Source organism: Myotis brandtii, unplaced genomic scaffold (genome assembly GCF_000412655.1).
Source record: "Myotis brandtii unplaced genomic scaffold, ASM41265v1 scaffold18, whole genome shotgun sequence".
Classification (NCBI taxonomy): Eukaryota; Metazoa; Chordata; class Mammalia; order Chiroptera; family Vespertilionidae; genus Myotis; species Myotis brandtii.
Window position 1 is genome coordinate 8247603 of NW_005356674.1, and position 22192 is coordinate 8269794.

Here is a 22192-nt window from a genome sequence, read left to right on the forward strand (position 1 = left end):
GGGGGGGCAAGTTGGGGGCAATCAGGCCAGCAAGGGGGGGCAGTTGGGGGTGAGCAGGCCGTCAGGCAGAGTGGTTAGGGGTGATAAAGCAGACAGGCAGGTGAGCGGTTAGGAGCCAGTGGTACCGGATTGCGAGAGGGATGTTGGACATCCCCCGAGGGGTTCCAGATTGGAGAGGGTGCAGGCTGGGCTGAGGGACACTCCCTCCATGCACGAATTTTGTGCACTGGCCACTAGTACAGAATAGTATTGAATGTGAACTATAATTGAAAAAAAACACAGATGGAAAATTGAAAAACAAACAAACAAATAAAAAAACAGGGTCTGTTTTTAGCACATCTCCCAACCAGAACCTCAACTCATAACTCATGTCATAGACTTCCTTTCATGAAGTCTTAAAAACAAAACAAAAAAATGCAACCAACTCTTAGCAGTTACAGAAACTGAGAACAAAAGTGAAACACAGGTAGGAAATTAAATAAATTCACAGGGCCCGACAATGGCTGTTGCCCAAACTGAAATTAAATACACACACACATACACACACACACGCACACACATATTCTCCATGAAAACTCTACAATACAATTTATTAATGAACAGTGAACGGAAACAGAAGCTGAAAGTGGGTCAGGAGAAACTATTTAATTGAATAGTCTGGAAATTATGTCGGAAGAACAGATGGTTTCACAGAAGTCGATGCTACCTAGAGGATCAAGGAATGATTTTCTAGGAAAGAAAAATATTTTCATACCTTACAGCACACACTATTTTCAGCAAAGGAGGAGTCTATATTCAGCCCAGGATAAAATCTGAGCTTGGCACGGTGACAAAGCTGCGACTAAGTGGCAGCCATCCACACGTACCCAAGTTCAAGACTGGGTCTTCCAAACGGAGCTAGAGTTCAAACAGCGCTATTTAAAAACCAGCAACAAATAGAAGCCAACACTGTACTCTACTGGGTCTTTAGCCAACATTCCTGACCTTGGCAAATAAGAAAAGTGGTTCCCAACGGGCAATAGGCAGCGTGATCTTTTTAAAAATATATACTTTTTTTAATGATTTCAGAGAGGAAGAGAGAGATAGAAACATCAATAATGAGAGAGAATCGTTGATTGGCTGCCTCCTGCACGCCCCCTACTAGGGATTGAGCCCGCAATCTGAGCATGTGCCCTGACCAGGAATCAAACTGTGACCTCCTGGTTCATAAGTAGCCACTCAACTGCTGAACGACACTGGCAGGGCTAGGCAGCATGATCTTAACGTAGCTTCCGACCCCCAGACCTCAAGGGGCCTGGGCAGCAGTGACATGCACAGGCCACATGGAGATGGGAGACCCAAGTTCAAGCTGTGGTCCTGCAAGCCAGGTGCGCCCTGGGATTGAGCCTCCCCATCTATCCAACAAGACTGAAACATCACCTCTGGAGGTGCAAGGATCCCTTGAGCTTAAGTACATGAAGCTGCATGGAAACTCCACAGCATAACACTCAGTTGCTATTTTCATGCCCACCATCCATGACTCACCAAACAGACAGGTAAGTTCTTCCCAGAGCAGGGCTCTATGGAAGGGAAGGCCATCCCAGTTGGGATCTCTGAATGACAGCGCAGAGCCTACCACATCTCAAAGCTGCACCCGAGGGACCTGTTCCTTAGCCGACATTGCATAAGAGCAAATGATCTGAAGAAGGCAAGTCTCTGATTCTAGCCCCATTACATATTTGCTGTGTGACAGTGGGCATGTTGGGTAACCCCTCTGAGCCTGGTTTCCTCACCTGTAAAATCAGGATCCAGTGAGGACTAACTTACACTAAGCATGGTGTGTGGCTCATTAGCTGTAATTACTGTGGTTACTATTACAGTATTAAGGCTATCATCATCTAGAAATGCCTTCCTCCTATTAATATAATCATTCACCTTCCTTTTCTCATCATACTCCTTGCCTTTGTCTCCTAGTCAGAACATCATTTGAGCTTCTTCCTGAATCAATGCTTCCCAAATAAATATTCTTTCATCTCAAAAAAAAAAAGACTATCACCATCATCATCATCATCATTTAAGTTCACTGCTCATCACAGGGATTCTGCAGAAATTCTCAGCAAGTCAAAGGAAGGCCCAGGAGCAGAACAGCCTTTCTGCCATTGAGATTACGGGCTGCAGCTGGAGGACCCTCCCTTGGGGATGAGCTTAAAGGCACCCCCCTAACTCAGACCTGGGGGGACCTCCTGCCTTTGGCTATAACATCATGGGCTGCTTTGGTCTTCCTTTTATCCATCCACCTCCCCTCCTCCATGGCTCGCTCCTCACATTTTGCTTTAAGATTGGTTTGTTTGTTTTACCTGATTAAAAAATGCCATCAACATCAGTAACTTTATGTTTAATTCTGATGAAGAGCCGCAAATATTATAGATGAATTTGTTATGTTCAAAGCTGCAGGTATCATGAGGCGATAGCACCTCATTAAGGATGGCAAAACAAACACTTCAGAGCACTCCAGGCTCCATCTAAAGGAACCCCATGGTGAAACCCACTTTAAACCAAGAATCCTCCTATAATGCAAATAACCACCCCACCCCCTGGTTCTTCGCCACAGCTTCCTACCTATGTGGGGCTTCCCGGTAAAGGGGAACCCACACCTGAAGGCACCTGCGGCCAGGTGTCACCCCTCGCCAACTCCCGGGTACATCAGGACTCAAGCTCAGTCCATTAACGCTTGTTCTAGGCTGCCAACTTACGTCATATCTATGGGGCCTGGTCAGACTGGCAGGGGCAAGGCAAAAGGATAAAAGGGGGGTGCAGGGAACAGAGGGGGTGCAGACCTAATTAAGGCAAAGTCTTCCAAACAAGGGAGCCAAGGAGGAGGCTGGATCACATGACTACCGGGGCCAACCACAGCCAGCAGACCTGCTTCTAAGATGGAGTGGTTAGAGGTAAGTGTGATGAGCCATGTAACTGAAAATGTAGGTCTAGGCCAGTGATGGCGAACCTATGACACACATGTCAGAGGTGACACGCGAACTCATTTTTTTGGTTGATTTTTCTTTGTTAAATGGCATTTAAATATATAAAATAAATATCAAAAATATAAGTCTTTGTTTTACTATGGTTGCAAGTATCAAAAAATTTCTATATGTGACACGGCACCAGAGTTAAGTTAGGGTTTTTCAAAATGCTGACATGCCAAGCTCAAAAGGTTCGCCATCACTGGTCTAGGCCCTGGCCGGGTAGCTCAATTGGTTAGAGCGCCATCCCAATACACCAAGGTTGCGGGGTTGGATCCCCGGTCAGGGCACATACAAGAATCAATTAATGAATGCACAAATAACTGGAACAACAGATTGATGTTCCTCTCTCTCTCCCCCCCCCTATCTCTCTCGCTCTCGCTCTCTCTCTCTAAAAAAAGAGAGAGAGAGAGAGAGAGAGAGAGAGAGAGAGAGAGAGAGAGAGAGAGAGAGAGAGAGAGAGAGAGAGAGGAAATGTTGGGGTGTTGGGATTTATGCTCTGTGTGCTGGCCAAGCCACAGTTCTGACTGCCCATCAAGCTATGCCCTGCCCTGGCCAAGTGGGAAGGGCACAGATTCACTCACCAAGGTCCCTAACCAAGAAGGGGCTGTCTGCAGACCCCAGACAACTGGCTACCAACCACTGGGCCAGCAAGAAACTGCTCCCTGAACCCACCTCTCATTCCTCTTCCTTCAGCGGCGACCACTAACCTCCTTGCCAACACTCATTTCCAACCATGCAGCCTCTCATCCCCAAATCCTTCCTTCCCTCTGTGACCTCCTCTGTCCCCTCCACAGTGGGTGGTCACCCCCAAGAGCCAGGAGAAGGAGGAGCTTTTCCTGGACCTGAAGGAGAGAGAGGACCCAGATACGCCTCAGGGGGTGGGGGGGTGGGAGGGAGAATGGCGCTCCACATGGGGAGCAGCACATGCAAAGGTGGAGGGGAGGGCATGCGTGGTTCCATTTCAGGAAGAGTGAGTAGGTTCCTGGGATGCCTGTTGGGAGAGGAGGGTGAGGACACACAGGAGGGAGCCAGCCTGAGAGGTGCTGGCTCTCCTGATGGATAACCATTAAAAGTTTTAGGGTGCCTTAGGGAGATGGGTGTCCGCTGGGGACACCCAGGGTTTTAGTTACACTTGAGATATGGAGGACTCAGGAAGGAGGATGTTTTTGGCTGCCGGAGGGGAGTTTACTGCTCTTGGTCTAGCCCAAGTGTGGTCCCCATAACAGTAACAGCAAGTGGCAACATCACCTGGGAATTTGCTAGAATTGCAAACCTTAGGCCCCAGCCCAGACCTACAGAATGATAACGTCTAGCAGTGGTTCTCAACCTTCCTAATGCCGCAACCCTTTAATACAGTTCCTCATGTTGTGGTGACCCCCCAACTATAAAATTATTTTCGTTGCTACTTCATAACTGTAATTTTGCTACTGTTATGAATCGTAATGTAAATATCTGATATGCTATATGTGTTTTCCAATGGTCGCGACCCACAGGTTGAGAACCGCTGGTAGGGGTAGGGGCTCAGCAACCTGTGCCTTAAGGCACCGACCAAGTAATTCAGATGTTGCTGAAGTCTGAGAGCTGTTTGTGCCAGGGCTTCAAGCCGACACCATGTCACACATTCTCTCAGCACTCTGAGTAAGAAACCAGCCTTCTGGGATCTGAAGGCGACCTGCAGGGGATTCATCAGCCCCAAGGGCTAAAGGGAAACAAACTCAGAACATGACCCACCTGAGGGTAACCAGTCCACCTGGCCCTTCTCAGCCATGCTGCACACTCGCATCACCTGTAGTTTCAGAAACACTGATGTCTGGGTCCCTTCCCCAGTACTGACAGAACTGGTCTTGGGGTGCAGCTTGGGCATGGAAATGGCTCAAGCAAAGTTGTGTCAACTGGTATATATTTTTTTAGGAGGATGGCCTGTCTTTCCAAATACATTAAAGGCTACTTCAAGGCAATAAATGAGTTGGTCATAATATACAATTAGGTGTGAACGTATTTATTGAATCTATGTCATACTTTAAAAAATCACACCAGTATCATTTTTTTTTCTCCTCAGATAAAAGACATTTGCACTCTTGTCACAAATGCATATTCTCAGGCCTTGCCCCAGACCTAATGGACCAAAAACTCTGGGGCTGGGGCTAGGGTTGTGGGTTTTAAAGAGCCCTCCAGCTGGTTCTGAATCTCCCTCACAGTTGGAGAACCACTCCGTTATAGAAATGATTAGTCCTAAAGGCTTGCAGTCTGTCTCTGGAGGTTAACATTATTTTGGATGCTGGCTTAAACCCTGCTTATCACCTCCCTTCACAACCCATGAAATCAGACAGTGCCAGGGTTTTTAACTGGCCATTAGGCACCCACACTCTTAGCCCCAAAACACTTCAGTCTGTTAATTTTTAGACCTTAATGTAAGTCGTGATCCTTGTTTTTAGACTAGGCTTTTTCTTAATTGTGAGGAGAGATTTAAAGGACAATTTACATAGACAATGACTATCAACTGCTTCGGCAGTTGTGTTTAGAGCTACGGTTACCCAGACTGGAAGTTCAATAAAAGTGGGACCCTTACATGATTCGTTACACAATGTGCATGTTTTGCATAATGAATGTCATCCTCTGTTATTATCATGGCCACCCCAAACTGATATTCAGAGCTTAACGTTTAAAATGCTGGCAGCCAAAATCCAAGCATGAGCCTGGTCAGCACAATGCCAAAGAAAAAATCCCAAAGGTCGGCGCTTAAAGACCTCTCAGACAGGAAAACCACAAAGATGGGAATTTTAAAAATGTGGCCATGAGAACTGATCCTAGAAATTGCAATGTGTGTCATGGGAGTGTTTTACAAGCAAGAATGTAAGAGGGGGAACAGAAGACCAGCTTGAAGGAGACGTGCGATAAAGCATGAGTTCCTTTCAACCTTTTCCTGGTGAAGCCCTTCCACTTAGTTTAAGCTCCCCAGTGTGTGCAGGAGATTCAGGGACCAAGAGCCGAAAGTGAAGGCTCCAGTGTTCAGTAAGATGACGGGATGTGCTACCAACATCCAACCGCTTGGTGGCCCAAGACAAGTTACTTTTATAACCTCTCCAAACTCAAGATCTCGATTTATATATACCATGGAGGTGATTCCACCCACCTCCTATGACTGCTGTTAGCTGGTCTGAAATTGACTAACACAACAGAAGGTACCAAATAAATAGCTCTAATTATCACATGTAATAAATGAAGCTACTACCTCTCGTACATTGCTGGAAATGAAGAACGGTGCAACTACTTTGGAAAACAGCTGGGCCATTTCTGACAAAAGTAAACATACATTTACCAAACAACCCGGCAATTCCACTCTTGCATATTTACCCAATAGAAATGAAAACCTATGTCCACACGCGAGACTTGCTCACAAATGTTCATAGCTGTTTGTTTGATAATAGCCTCAAACTGGAAACAGCCCAAACGTTTAACAGGAGAATGATTAAACAAACTGTTTGCATATCCAAACAATGGAATATTTCTCAGAAACGAAACGGAATGGGTTCATAATACATGCAACAGCATGGATGAATCGCAAAAGCATTGTGCTGCATTAAAGAAGTGCGACCCCAAAGAACCTACACTGTGTGCTTCCATTCCGATGCTATTGCGAAAGAAGCAAAAGGAATCTACAGTGGCAGGAAGCCGATCAGCAGTTGTCTGGGGTAAGGGCTGAAGGAGGCAGGAGGAAATATTTGGGGGTGCTGGAAAAGTTCTGTATCGTGAGTGTGGTGGTAGTTACACGGGTACTCACATTTATCAAAACTCATAAAACTATACACTTAATATGGGTGTATTTTATTGTATATAAGTTATAGCTCAACACAGTTATTTAAATAAATACACCAGCCAATAGGCCTGACAGGTTGGCACTGAGCCCTCTTTCTAGTGCAGTACAAAAATTCCTGAGTGAAGAGATTTCAAACACTGGTCCCACTTCCTACTTAACTATCTGTCAAGGCGATTTCTTCATCCAAAAAAAAAAAAAAAAAAAAAAAAGAGAGAGAGAGAGAAATGCAATACCTTCCCTCGGGTTCTCAGGGCTACTTGGATGATTAAGTGGCAGTGTTCTTTGAAAATGCTTTAAAGCAGAATCAGAGTAGCCAGCTGTGTGGCCCTCACACCAGCCAACCAGGTGCCCAGCAAACCCACATCCTCTCTACCAACCCCTCTCCCTGACCTGCCAATCAGACTCTGGGACCACCTCCTGATCTCTCTTGACCCCACCCACTTCTCTTGTGTCCCAGCTGCAACTCCCTCAGCGGAGACTACCTTAACCTCTTGCCTGATGATTGCAATGGCTTCCAAATGGTTTCCTTTTCCCCAGTTGTACTCTTTCCATCCTTCTTCATCTAAACCCAGAGCAGACTTTTCAGAATATGAATTTGATAATGTCACCTCTCCCCTCCTTAAAATCCTCAGTGCTCTTGAGAGAATCTAGACTCCTCAGGCCAAGAACTAAGACCTTTAGTCATCTGGTCCCACTTTCTTCTCCCAAAGGCCACACTCCAACTAAACCAGCAGTTCTCAACCTGTGGGTCGCGACCCCTTTGGGGGTCGAACGACCCTTTCACAGGGGTCGCCTAAGACCATCGGAAAACACATATAATTACATATTGTTTTTGTGATTAATCACGATGCTTTAATTATGTTCAATTTGTAGCAATGAAATTGGGGGTCACCACAACATGAGGAACTGTATTAAAGGGTCGCGGCATTAGGAAGGTTGAGAACCGCTGAACTAAACTGAACTGCTGCCAGTTTCCCCCCTATACAGTGTAGTCTCTGGGTTCTGGGCCCTCCGCTAGGTCATCCCTTTTACCTGAAAACATCATCTCCTTTCACCTTCATCCTTCTGCCTAGCTAACTCCAAATCCACCTGCACATCTCAAGCCTTCCTTCACACACACACACACACACACACACACCCTTCCAGAAAGACTGGGAGCTACCATGTTCCCTCGATCACCATCACTTTAGCACTGAGTATTTACAAGCGCATAGTTCTTCATTTTTAAAAGATTTTGAACCAATCAAAACAAATGAACTAGACTACATTTGTGTCCCTTCAAAATTCAAATGTGAAAGCCGTAACCCTCAATCTGACTGTATTTGAAATAAGGAAGTAATTTAAGTTAAAGGAGGTAGTAAGGGGGAGGGACTCTAATTCAATAGGATTAATGTCTTCATAAGAAGAGACAGTAGAGAACTCTCGTAGCGATGTGTGAACACAGCAAGAAGGCAGCTGTCTGCAAGTCAGGAAAAGAGTCCTCACCAGAACTCAGCCATGTTGACCCCCTGATCTCGGACTTTCTGCCTCTTGAACCATGAGAAAATATATGTCTGTGGTTTAAGCCACCCAGGATGGAGTATTCTGTTATGGCAGCTGAGCTAAGACAATCGGGATAAACCTCCTATCTGGTTCACCCATATGTCCTTCGGACACAACATCCTGGCCCCAGATTGGCATTCAATAAATATTTGTGGGACCAATGAACTGTTATCCTATGGTCCCTAAAGACCCCAATGGTAAGCGTTCATAATAAAAATGGTACATTAATCTGAATTAGAGATGCAGATTCAGACCTGGAACTGAGTTATCCTTCCTTGAAAACAGATCAGAGCAGCCCAACAGAACTTCCTGTGCCAATGGAAGTGTTCTCTATCCACACCTGTGGCTGCTGAGCACCTGAAGTGGGGCTAGTGTGTCAGAGAACTGAATTTTTAAAAATTTATTTCATTTTAATTATTACACTTAAAAAGCCATATGGCTGGTGGCTGCTACACCGGATGGTGTAGGACTAGAACTTTCAAGCAAAGATCAAGCTCTAGGCACTAGCTTCATTATACAGATCACTCACTGTGCCAACCATGCCAGGCACTGAGCACATATAAAACCCAGTCGGTTCTGATGGAGCTGACACAGGTAGCTTTCAAGTGGTGTGAGAGTGGCCTGGCACAGGGAAGCTGGCAAAATGCACACGTAAAAGGGATAAAGACGCACCGTTGTGGGGAAATTGTAATGCTTTATGGCCTCCGTCTGGGATGAAACCCATCAAAGGGCGAGTTCATCCCCGGGTGACCAGAGTTAATTGAAAATGTAAGACCTGATCGCATCACCCAGAACTGAGATTTTTTGGCAGCTGTGCGCTTCACTGTGAGATTCCTGCTGCTTGTCGCCTCTGCCCGCCCTACAAGTGAGGTCGCAGGTGGCAATGTGTTAAGTCAGATGAGCATCTTCTCTATGAAAAATAAGCCTATCCAGTGCTACTGGAAAATCTTCTATGGCCAAAACCACATGGAAGAGGAATATTTTTACGTCCCTCTCCATGATAACACGTTTCCTAACGAGAATGTTCTAAAGATACATTCGCATCTTTCAACTCAGTAATTCCTGAGGAAATAATCAGAAATGTGCACAAAGATTTATGATAACACAAGTTTCCTAACAAGAATGTTCTAACTGGTGTTAATACCTATTTGTCTAGCACCCTGCGGTTTATAAAGCTCAAGACTTTTGACGCCCAAGAGATCTAGGTTCAAATTCTGCCCCAGTCACTTCCTAGCACTGCACCTTTAGAAATGTTACTTGACCTCTCTGAGTGTTTCCTCATCTGCAAAAAAAAAAAAAAAAAAAAAGGCAGGAGTGAACTATATACCTCACTGGGATACTGTGAGGATAAAATGACGTCAGAAGCCACACAAAGACAAATTTAATTTGTAATCACCCCAAAATAGAAATGACCCAAATGTCTAGCAATGGCTGAAAAGCAAAACAAACTGTGGTACATCCATACATGAGAATACAACTCAGCGGTAAAATAGGAGTGAACTACAGACACAGCAAACAACACAAATGAATCTCAAAATAAGTCAGCGGAATGGAAAAAGCCAGACCAGAATATGCTAGAAAGTTGTGTAAATAAAATCAGAGACAGAGCAGAGGATTGGCTGTCTAGGGACAAAAGGGTTGGACAAAGGGTTCCCAAGGAGCACGAGCACACCTTTGGGGCGATGGCAAGGTTCTGTATCTTGACGAGATGAAGGTTTCACAGGCCTAACACGACCCTGCAGTGTCAGGGGCTTAAATTACACTTCAGCAAAGTTGAAAGTTAGGGGAAAATCAGGTGAGGAAGGCAATGCCCCCTCACAGGACTTGGCACACAGTAGGCTCTCGAGAAATGTTGGCTCCGTTCTGGAGCCATAGCGAACAATCCCATTAGGACTTCTGAGAAAGGACTTGAGAGGCTGCCAGGGAAAGGAGCCAGCATACACAGCCTTTACTCTGAAGGTTTATTAGAACGCGACTCACTATTCAGGGCACGCTCTTCAGGAAGCATGAACGAGAAGGAAGACTAGAAAGATGAGCAAGGCTTGGTCTTTGCTCTCAAGGAAACACAAACAAGTATAATCTATGATGTAGTAAAGTATCAGAGGATGATGCTGACAAACTATTGGTGTAGAGAAAAAGGTAATTCCGATGTCAAAAAGGATGGAGGTCAAGAAGAAACAATTGCAGATGGGTGGGATTCTGGTAAGCAGGGAGGCGTGGGGTTGGCCCTGTGCTAGTCCAGAAGCTGGGAAGTGAGGGTCTTGGGCAAGGGCAGGGGGTCGGGGAAGCAGGCAAGGCCAAGGGCCATAGCACACGTCCTCCCAGAGATGAGTTGGGGGACGGCCCGCAAAGGGCCAGGCCAAGCTGAGAGCCCTGAGCACCAGCAGGAAGCTCCATTTCATTCATCCAGGCAGGGAACCAGCCACAGGGTTCGGCAGGATCAGATTTGTGTTTTACACAAACAGGTCCTAGCTGGAGGGCCATTTAGCAAATTTGTCAAGAGTCTTGACATTTGTATCTTTCAACTCAGTAATTCCTGAGGAAATAATCAGAAATGTGCACAAAGATTTATGTCCAGCACGGCTTATCACAACATTATTTATATTAGCCCGAAGCCCAAAATAACTTCAAGTGTCCAATAAAAGGGGACTGCTAAATAAATTATGGTATGCTGAGTGATTAAATCATGTATAGCCATTAAATCATATTTTGGAAAGATATGGGACGACAGGGGGCATGCCTCACTATACAATGTTAAGTGGCAAAAAAGCAGGATACAAAAATATACATTGAGTATTCATTCGACAAATATGTATTAATATCTACTACGTGCTAGGCATTGTTTTAAATACTAAGATACAGCCCAGGATAAAATAGCCAGAATTCCCTGCACTGCACTCAGTAGAAGGGCTTCCACCTCCTATTGACAACAAATAAGGACACAAATAACAATAAGCAAAACATACAGCACGTAAGTGGTAAGAAGTGTTATGGAGGGGGAAGGGATAAGGGGCTGGAGGGTAGGTGGAAATTTTAAGTAGGTGGTCAGGGAAAAGTCCACAGAGAAGGGGGTTAAGAGTTTGAGTGAAGGGTATATCTGGGAGGACTTCCAGGTAGAGGAAACAGGCAGTGCAAACGCCCGGAGGAGGCCTAGGGGCTCCGGGAAACAGCACGGCTGCAGTGGCAGGACAGGCAGGACAAATGGCAGAAGAATGAGGACACAGGGAGGCCGGTGTCACTCGGGGTGAGGGGAGCCATGGCAGGACTTTGAGCAGAAGGGTGATGTGAAGTGTAGGGCAGTGATGGTGAACCTATGACACGCGTGTCAGAGGTGACACTCGAACTCATTTTTTTGGTTGATTTTTCTTTGTTAAATGGCATTTAAATATATAAAATAAATATCAAAAATATAAGTCTTTGTTTTACTATGGTTGCAAATATCAAAAAATTTCTATATGTGACACGGCACTGGCATTTAATATAAAATAAATATCAAAAATATAAGTCTTTGTTTTACTATGGTTGCAAATATCAAAAAATTTCTATATGTGACACGGCACCAGAGTTAAGTTAGGGTTTTTCAAAATGCTGACACGCTGAGCTCAAAAGGTTCGCCATCACTGGTGTAGGGGGACAAGGGCAGAAGCAGGGAGACCAGTTAGGATTTTTCTAATGTCTTTCCTAACATTTTATAATGGGCATATGTTCCTTTTATAATCAGAAAAAGAGGTAATTCAATCAAAGAAAATATAGTGTGGGTGCTATGACGCACATAAGGAAGCAGAGACAGATTAGGAGGTTAGGGAAGTGATTCAGATGATGAGTGGGGAAGCAGTGGGCAGACAGAGGAGGTCAGCAAAAATTACCCTTCTTAATAACAGAGGAAATACACTGCAATGCAACAAAATATGTGAAAAGGGGAAAAAGAATCGCCCCATAATATCAACACCCTGACAATCAATTTATAACATCTCCATACATTTCCTTCCAATCTTTCTCCCTATACGTGCTTTTGGTTTTTTTGTTTGTTTGTTTGTTTGTTTTTTCCTTAATCATTCCACAATGCCTAGAATGTTGTGGGCACTCAAATAGTCATTGAACAAATAATGGTTGACCAGATGTTCCAGATAATTTTGTGTTTGCACTTGCTTGGGCTACATTAGCTCTATTATAAGCATTTCTAGAATTTTTAGAAGTAGTTTTAATAGGCTTGGGTGACGGAATGGAAATTGTGGGTGAGGAGAGGGCATGGTCACAGGGGACTAAAGTGTCAAGTCTGGCTATTTAAGAGGCCAGCGGAAAGTAATCTGATGAGGAAGTTGCTGGGTTCAGTTTGGGGGACTCGGAGGGGTACACAGAGACACCCGGCTGTCCATCTTTCTCGGGGCTTGGGAAACAGGTGGAGCTTCAGCTGGGAGATGGCTGCAGCAGGAGCAGTGGGGGAGGGGGAAGAAGGGGAGGAGGAAGAAGGGAAGAAGGGGAGGAGGGTGGAGGAGAAGGGGGAGGATAAGTAGAGAGGAAGGTGAGGTGAGGGAGATGGTGGGGGAGGGGGGGAGGAGGAGTGGTAGTACTACTAGTAGTCCTACTACGTGCCAGACATGGTGCTAAGACAGTGATGGCGAACCTTTTGAGCTCGGCGTGTCAGCATTTTGAAAAACCCTAACTTAACTCTGGTGCCGTGTCACATATAGAAATTTTTTGATATTTGCAACCATAGTAAAACAAAGACATATTTTTGATATTTATTTTATATATTTAAATGCCATTTAACAAAGAAAAATTAACCAAAAAAAATGAGTTTGCGTGTCACCTCTGACATGTGTGTCATAGGTTTGCCATCACTGTGCTAAGAGCTTCACACATCTTCCCTCTCCTAATCATCACAGCTGCCCTGAGGTGGATATTCATGTGCTCATCTGATAGCTGAGGATGCTGCAGGCCTAGCCATTGGCCAGCGACTCCAGAGCAGAGCCAGGACTCACACCCACAGACAGGAGGCCTTGTCCCACTAATTCTCTTTTCTGTTACTAGAAGCTTAAAATATACTCAGAAACCCAGGGAGGAAGTATCTTAAGATGCTTTAGTTTTGTAGCACCTGGTTTATGCTCACAACACCCAGGGATGGCCCTACCCCCCTACCCTGCCCCATAAGGAAGAATGCTCCCTTCCTCTTCCGAAAACATACTTTATGTGTTTTCCAACTTGCATTATAACGTGCTGAGCTTTTCACCTCATGTGTATGAGTTGTTCTGCCTCCAAGGTAAGAGGCTCCAGGAAACCCTTGCCCTGCAGCACCAGCCGACACTCTGCAAGGCCAGTGCTCAGCGCTCAGCAAATGCTCTGGGAGGAAACCACTGACCATCACCCGCCAGCCACCGGGTGCCCGAGGGAGGCTGCTGGTGGCAGGTGATCTGGACACTCCCTGGCTCAGGTGAGGCAAAGCCCAGGCCAACAAGCACTCTTGAAATATGGGGGACCGTGGGCAGGGGAATTGGGCTGGATGGACAGATTAGTATGAGGAGATGAGGCACGTTTTCCTTTTCCACGTGGCTTGGCATCACGCAGGGTCTGCACACTGGTTGGCCCATGGGCAAGTTCAGCCCACTCATGTGTATCAGTCGGCTCACGTATGGTTTTCATTGATTATCATTTTAATTAGTTACTCTCTTTTACAATGTGAAAGGGTTTCACACAAAAAAAATATGGATTTCTGTAAGCAGTCCCCTTTGGGCAGGCCAACCCTTTAGAGCAGTGGTTCTCAACCTTGGCTGCACATTAGAATCACCTGGGAATCTTGTTAAAATCCTGATTAATGTACAGCCAAGGTTGAGAACCACTGCTTTAGAGTTTCCCACAGCCCTCCCCCCTGCCCACCTCCCCAGTATGTCCTTGTCAGCACCCCCTCGCCCCCCCACACACACACTGATGGGGCAGCCTCAGCTGCAGACCCTGCCAAGGATGGAGCGCATCCGTCCCCAGAACACGGGGGTGGCTGTACTCACCGGCACTCAGGGTCGTGAACTCCAGGAAGCGGTATTCATAGGACACATCTATCTTGGTTTCCACCTGAGGCCTCTTCAAAGTTGAATAGATATTTCCAGGCCGTTTGTCATCGCGTTTCTCTAACTTGTTTAATCCGCAACCCATCTCAGCAGCTGCCAACAAGAGGGAAGTAGAGGAGGGGGGTGGGGATTTTTTTTGAGATTTTATTTTTAAACACCATAGTACAAAAGACCGAATAATCTCTTTGAAGACTACATAAAGCACCTCGGCCTTTATGAAATCTAGAGTATAATCCTATATAATAAAAGGCTAATATGCAAATTGTCCCCTCGACCGGGAGTTCGACCAGGGGGTGGGGCCGGCCGGCCAACCTCCTGCATCCCCTCCCCCAGGCCAGCCTGGCCTGATCGGCCCTGATCAGGGCAGGCCAGCCAGACGCCACAGGTGCACAAATTCGTGCACCAGGCCTCTAGTTTAATATATGACCCAAACACCGGAGGCCCAGCGCTCAGTACCAGGGCTGGCTCCTCTTTCTGTTAAGATGTCATCACCAGCCATCCTGTGATTTATGAAATGACACCAAAGCATACCTGCTCTCTATCTTTTTCCCCCTCTCTGAGGAAAATAACACCTCACAGTGCCTCAGTTCTATGATCTGGGTACGTGATTTTAAATCAGGATCTAAAAAGCAATACGGTGCATTATGGTGTCAGCCCATCAAAAAAAAACAAAAAACCCAAAAACAAAAAAACCACAAGAGAGATGTGTCACCTTCACTGTGCTTGCTAAGAGAAAATAATAAGTTGTTGTTACAATTTCGAAACTCCTAAGTCCTTCCTACCCTCAGCAGGAATTATTTAGACAGGAATTCATATTCATAAAACATCTCTAAACGGAGACCGTGGTATTTTTATGGGCCTGGTGTAAAGGCCCTGAATTTTTCTTCTTTAGACCAAACCACAGGAATAATACTATGCTTCCATGTTCCTAGAAAGTCATTTCAGACCAAAAGAAAAACTGGCCGAACACTAATAGCAGGGCCAGCGAAATTGGAAGCAGAAATCCACGTATATTAGAGTGAAGATGTGTAGCTACAGTTTGAAAAGAAAATGAGAAAATGTTAAAATAATGTGCATATTAGGGTGGCTGAGCTTTCAGTCTTCTGTGAAAAGCAACACAAGTTCTCTGTGTATTGGGGCAGAATGACATTCATGAAATGACTTATTTATCTCCCCCCCTCCACCTCCAAGACTTCAGTGGAAGATATTTTCCTTTTTGTGCACGGAGCATGACCAATACTCCCCCCTCCCTGGGGTACTGGTGCTGCCATCAGAACATATTTCACAGAAATTTTAACTGGCCAAGAATATCACAAACAGAAACGTGGTAACCGCTTCCTTTTAGAGATAAGAATTTCCTTTTGCTCAATCCATTCACGGGGTACCCAGCTTCCTACGGCAATTTGGCAAGCTCCAGAAAAACAAAATGAACCTCAAAAAAGGTGGGGGGTGGGCGTGTGTGGAAGAGGGGGGTGTAGCGACAAGCAGGCTATACTTTTTAGTAATTAAAAAAAGTCTGGAAGGATGGATGAGAACAGGAAGGCTTACTTATGCCTTAATAAGGGAACATTAGCGTCCAAAGGGCCAGAGCAGACATGATTTATGTGCAATCTGCATGGACTGATTACTTGTAAAATACTCTAGTTCTGCAGATTTAATAGCTGATTTGTACAGAGGCTGCATATTTAACTGCTAAAAGGCAAGCCAGCTGGCATCTGCTTCAACGAAGCAGAAGAGAAGTGGACATGGGAGGCTCCTACGTCTTAGGGACCAGGTAACCCTGGTGAGATGAGCACTGTTACCACAGGAATAGAACTGGAAATAACCCGGAGGTTCACTTCCTAAGAAGGACTGAGTGTTTGACAATCTCCAGGAAGAAACCTCTTCCTCAAAAAACTCTCTCATTCTTACTATCCTGTTAGGTAAGGTCTAGCATTAGAGATTCATTTCTTTGAAGTCAGAATCGCTCTAGCTCAGCATCTCCTTGGAAACCACAAATATCTCCATGGGAAGGGCAACAAACTAAGCCCCGGGTAGCCACTAACACTTTAGTATGATTTAATTTCTTTGCTATAGGACAGGTTCCCTGACAGCAGGAAAAAAGGAGGAGAGCGTTACCAAGGTGGGTAAGAAAGACTCCGACAAGGATGGGGCAGATGGTGGAGGTGTGCCGAGGAGCCTTAGAGAAACTCTCCCAATTTAAAACTTTGAGTTAAAGTTTCAATCTAAACTTGAAGTCTCTGCCCAAGTTCACCCCAAAGGACACTGTGCTTGTCTCACAGGATATGACGCAGCTCTAGGCAAATCATCTATGTGATCAGACAAAGAAAAGGGAAACAGTGCCAAACAGTAGCAAAACTGTAATATCAGTGACTCATTGGGGTCTCAAACTTTAGAGATGCATTTCTTTGGAGTGTGTGCAACGCTGGTTAAGCAACGGCTCTTAAAGCACAGCTCTCTCTGGACAGGGAGATATGAGAAGAAGTTACTGGCCACCAAAACCTTAGTGTGGCTCTAACCAGTTTGGCTCAGTGGATAGAGCGTCGGCCTGCGGACTGAAGGGTCCCAGGTTCGATTCCGGTCAAGGGCATGTACCTTGGTTGCGGGCACATCCCCAGTTGGGGGCGTGCAGGAGGCAGCTGATCGATGTTTCTCTCTCATCGATGTTTCTAACTCTCTATCCCTCTCCCTTCCTCTCTGTAAAAAAATCAATAAAATATATTTTTAAAAAACACAAAAAAAACCTTAGTGTGAATTTGTACCTCTTACTCTTGTGTCCAGGGCCCCAGTACTGGCACACATGTATTCCTTTCAGTTCATTCCTTCATTTCAAACCAACCCCCACCTCTGTCAAAATAGAGAAGACTTTTATGTCATTCCCAAAATATCTATATTCAGTCACTACTATGCTGAAACAAGTCACAAAAATGTAGTGTACAGGAGGAAGAAAAATCCTATATAATAAAAGGCTAATATGCAAATTGACCGAATGGCGGAATGACCTGTCGTTATGACGTTTACTGACCACCAGGGGACAGATGCTCAAAGCAGGAGCTGCTCCCTGGTGGTCAGTGCACTCCCACATGGGGAGTGCCACTCAGCCAGAAGCCGGGCTCATGGCTGGCGAGCGCAGCAGCGATGGCGGGAGCCTCTCCCACCTCTGCAACAGCACTAAAGGTGTCGGACATCCCCCGAGGGCTCCCCCGAGAGGGTGCAGGCCGGGCTGAGGGACCCCACTAAGTGCATGAATTTCATGCACCGGGCCTCTAGTAAGATATATAATAGTGCCTTACATTACTGTAGAGTTTTGTAAATTTACTGTTCACTATAGGAAGCTCCCAAATCATGCTCATATTAGAATCCCACAAGGTGCTTGGGGCAAAGGTTGGGTAGGGGACTTTGAGAAGAGGAAAGAGTGAAGTGAACAGCCTTGCCTGGTGCAGGCAAGATGATTTCTGGTGTGGCTATACATTCCCTCATGCAGCCATTCAGGCACATCTTCCTTGGGGGTCAAAGTCTCTAGCAGGGCAGAAGGTGATGGTTTTTTTAATGTGTTCCCCAAATCCTTTGACATGCCTGCTGCTCAGATGTGGTCTATATCACCCCCCCTCTGAATCTGGGCTCCATGACTGCCTGACCAATAGAACAAGGCAGAGTGACACAGAGCTAGCTTCTGGATCTGGGACTTAAGAAACTGGGAGCATCCACTGCCTGCTTCTTGGGATGCCTACTCTTGGAAGCCAGCCAGCACGCCAGGAGGAAGCCCAAGCAGCCCAAAGAGAGGCCCATGTGGAGAGGAAGCCAGAGCCAGCACCAACATGCCAGCCACCTTGCCAGTGAGCCATCTTGGAAATTGGGCCTCTGCCTCAGTTAAGCCACTGACACCATGTGGAGCAGAGGCAAGCTGTTTCCATCAAGACCTGCCAAAACTGAAGATTCCTGAGCAAAATACGCCATTGTTGCTGTTGTAGGCCTCTAAGGCTTAGGATGATTCATCATATAATCTGTAACTTAATACCCCTAGCTTGCTCAAAATGACCATGGCCTATCGCCTCCTTGGTCAAGCACCAGTTGAGGTTGGCTTCCACCTAGTGACCCTGTTTTAGCCATTCAACCCTGGGAGGATATCTGGATTATTTCCAGTTTAGGTTGATGGACAGAGTGACTAAAAACATTCACGCAGAGGTTTTTATGAGGCATTCGTTTTCTCGTCTCTAGGGTAATGCCTCCGAGTAGACTTGCTGGGTTGTACAGTAAGTGCAGGGTCCTGTCTATGAAGAATGATTCCCTTTACACACTCAGGGTGGCCCGATGCTGACCCCACTGGAGGCCTGGAGGAAGATGAGACCCTCTTAGAGACCACCAGATCGGCCCCTCCCCCTCCTGATGCTGCTCACTGAGTGAAATCATGAGCAGCAGCACTATTCATGCCTAATTCTCCTTTTGTTGTAGTTGTCTGTTTTTGTCAAGGACACATGCTAAAAACCACCTGTGTGTGACCAAATTTCCCCAGTACTTTGCGATGGTCCATCCAACCCCTACAGCTCTGTCCCTCCAAACTCCTACAGTCACATCACACTGAAAGGGAATGTAATTCAGGTTACATATTTTATGTGCCAGTGGATCGCTGGATCAGCTTAGATTACTTGACAATTCTTCAGGAGGTTTTTTTCTTCTTTTTATGCCTGCCTTCCCGGAAGACATCCCTGCAGCTGGGTCTCAGGAGCCTCGCAGGGAAGACTTTATTTTCCTCCCTAGTCAGCATCCAGTTCCTAATTACTTCAGCCTACTTCTGCCAGACATTGCAAATAACCAGGAAGCAAAGACCCCCTCAAATAGTGACGTTCTGGAAAATCAATTCTTTCTGAATCAAGTGTAGAATGGGTATGTGTTTGATATATGGTGGACCAGCTTCATGCAGAAGTGTGGGCTCCATGAGTGAGGGAACGTATGTTCCAAATTCATGCATTCAATCATTCATTCAATGTGCATATGTGAAGGGCCTGCTTTGAGTCAGGTACTCGATTAAGAAATATAAAAATGGGCCCGGCCGGTGTGGCTCAGTAGTTGAATATCAATCTATAAACCAGGAAGAGATCACTGTTTGATTCCCCATCAGGGCACATGCCCAGGTTGTGGGCTCAATCCCCAGTGTGGGACATGGAGGAGGCAGCTGTCAATGATTCTCATCACTGATGTTTCTATCTCTCTCTCCCTCTCCCTTCTTATTTGAAATCAATAAAAATATTAAAGAAAAATAAAAATGGGAAGACCAAGACTTGCCCTCAAAGGGATGGCAAGTGAAAGGAGGAGAAAGACAATGAACAGATGCACGTGGTGCAGGGAGGCTGGCTGCTCTCAGCTAGAGGTCTGGGCCGAGTGCAGGGCATTCAGAGAAAATCGCTGCGATATAAGCAGGGAGCACATCGCCACAGACTGGGCTCCAAAGAAAGCTGATCAGCAATGAGGCACGATGCCCTGCGTCATGTTAAACGTGTTAAATGTCGAAATTAAAATTTTTTTTTTATTTGAGAAGGATTTCTAATTTGTTTCTGAAATGCTTCCCAAGATGCCCATAAAACACTGGGAAAACCACTTCAAAAAGGATCGCCTCCTTAAAAGATGATTTTTCAGTGAGTGTTTGTAAGAACTGGAGTTGAAAGGCTCATTTTTTTTCTATCAACTAGCATGCATGCATTTAAATAATGGGGGCAATAAATGTAGTTATATTTTCAAATACAAATTAGTTTCATTAAGAGCGAGCCCTCATTTACCACACTTGCCACTAATCTGAGGCAAACAGTAAAGCTAATTTTAACAATTGCCAACAGCTCATGACAAGCAACCAGAGACAGGGCAATTATGTGCAATGACGCTGGATAAGCTAGCGAACTCATTTTTTATTTCTACACTCAAATCCCGTGTTTGAAGACTGAAGTGTGTTTATAACATCTCTCAGTCACCTAAAGTAAGAACTGATGATCCAAATTTAAATATTTTACATAATTAGGGATGTCTCTCTCAACCCAGAAACGTAAATGAAAACTTCAAAATTCAATCAACTATTCAGATAGTGTCAAATCTTGATATCCTACAAACATAATCTAAAACAGAAACCCAAGGATAACTAAAATGTCACCCTTGAAAGTGCTCCTGATTCAATGCCAAGGAAAAGAACCATCTATAGGAAACAGTATTATTGTGTAGTGCCACTTTAAAAAAAAAAATCCTCACCCTAGGATATGTTACTGATTTGAGAGAGCCAGGAGGGGGGAAGGAAGAGAGAGAGAGAGAGAGAGAGAGAGAGAGACATAGATGTGTGAGAGAAACATTATCAGCTGCCTCCCGTACACACCCAAACCAGGGATTGAACCTGCAAACCTCAGGAGAGACCCTGAGTCCCAACCACCCAGCTAAGCTGCTCTGGATTCCCAACTCCACCCTGTGAGATAATAAATATTTATTGTTGTTTTCAGCTGCCAAGTTCAGGAGTAATTTGTTATACAGCAAAAGATAAGGAATACAAAGGGCATTTATCAAAGGAAAACACTTGCTTACCACTCCACCCTCACCCCACCCCCACGTCAAAGTGGATTTCTTATGCAGACTTACCTTTCTGTGCTCCTACTAGTCTGCATCACAACCACCCTCAGCTAGAACCAGCCCTCTCTTAGGAGAACTCGCGAGAACTCGCTACTGGATGTGTGGTTCCCAGCCCAGCAGCACAGGCATCCCGGGGCGCTGGTAAGAAATTCAGAACTCGGGCCCCGCCCAGGCCTGCGAATCAGAATCTGCTTTTTAACAGGTGGTTGAATCAAGTCAAGTTTGAGAAACCCTGAGCTATGGAGGTGGCTCTCAGTCTTGGTTGTTTTCAAGTCCTGCTGCCCAGGCATTTGGGGGTGGGGACCAGGCATTAGTATTTTTTAAAGCCTCCTAAGTGAGTCTAACTGGCAGCCAGAGTGGACAATCTGCCTGCCACTCTCAAGTTCACCTTCTTAACAGCAGAGCACAGGGGTTGGGTGCAAGGTCTCTGGAGCCACATCGCCTGGGTTCAAATCCCAGTGTCTCTACCTCAAAGAAGCAACCTAACTTCAGTTTTCTCAACTATAAGATGGGGATTAACTGCAGAATCTACCTGTAGGGTAAGGATTAAATACGTTCATATTTAACAGAGCTAAGAACTCAGGCACCCAGAAAAAGCACTTTAAATGTTAACTATTATAAGTACTTTAATAGCATGACTTGTTACCCACTATAAAGATTCCTTTTAACCTGCCTATACCCACAATTACACCACACTGAAAAGGATGCATATAAGATGTCCCAAAGCACCATAAGAATTCCCAAGAGACTTGTCTAAGTTAATGAAGTGTTTAAATGAGCAGGCTGATTTCTTGTACTTACTATTTCTGAAATTTGGTAATACATGATACATTCAAGTTCCGTTAACCAGAGGTTGTGAAAAACTTAATCTCTTGCCATCCAACTTTGGTGGATTATGTCTATTACAACAAATTCTCCAAATCTGAAGAATGTGGGAGATATCCCATAAAACTTGAATGGTTTCCTCCAAAAGTATTTCCTCAGAGTGAAACTCAAAATAGGGAGTGTAACACAACACACACACACACACACACACACACACACACACACACACACACACCAGTGGAAGCTGATAATCCTCTGCAAAGAATAAATGCTGACAATGACGGGGCTTGCCCATGGAACGACAAAATGGGACATTTTAGTTGTAAAAGCCAAAGGAATCT

General features: G+C 45.3%; 1 protein-coding gene across 1 annotated transcript in view; it reads right to left on the bottom strand.

Annotated features, from left to right (window-relative positions):
- RFTN1 (raftlin, lipid raft linker 1) overlaps positions 1 to 22192 on the bottom strand; it is a 180604-nt gene that overhangs the window by 152061 nt on the left and 6351 nt on the right. Inside the window, exon 2 of the mRNA XM_005863630.2 lies at positions 14364 to 14516. Within this exon, the coding sequence (XP_005863692.1) occupies positions 14364 to 14508 (145 nt within the window). The 5' untranslated portion in view covers positions 14509 to 14516. The remainder of the gene's footprint in view (positions 1 to 14363; positions 14517 to 22192) is intronic.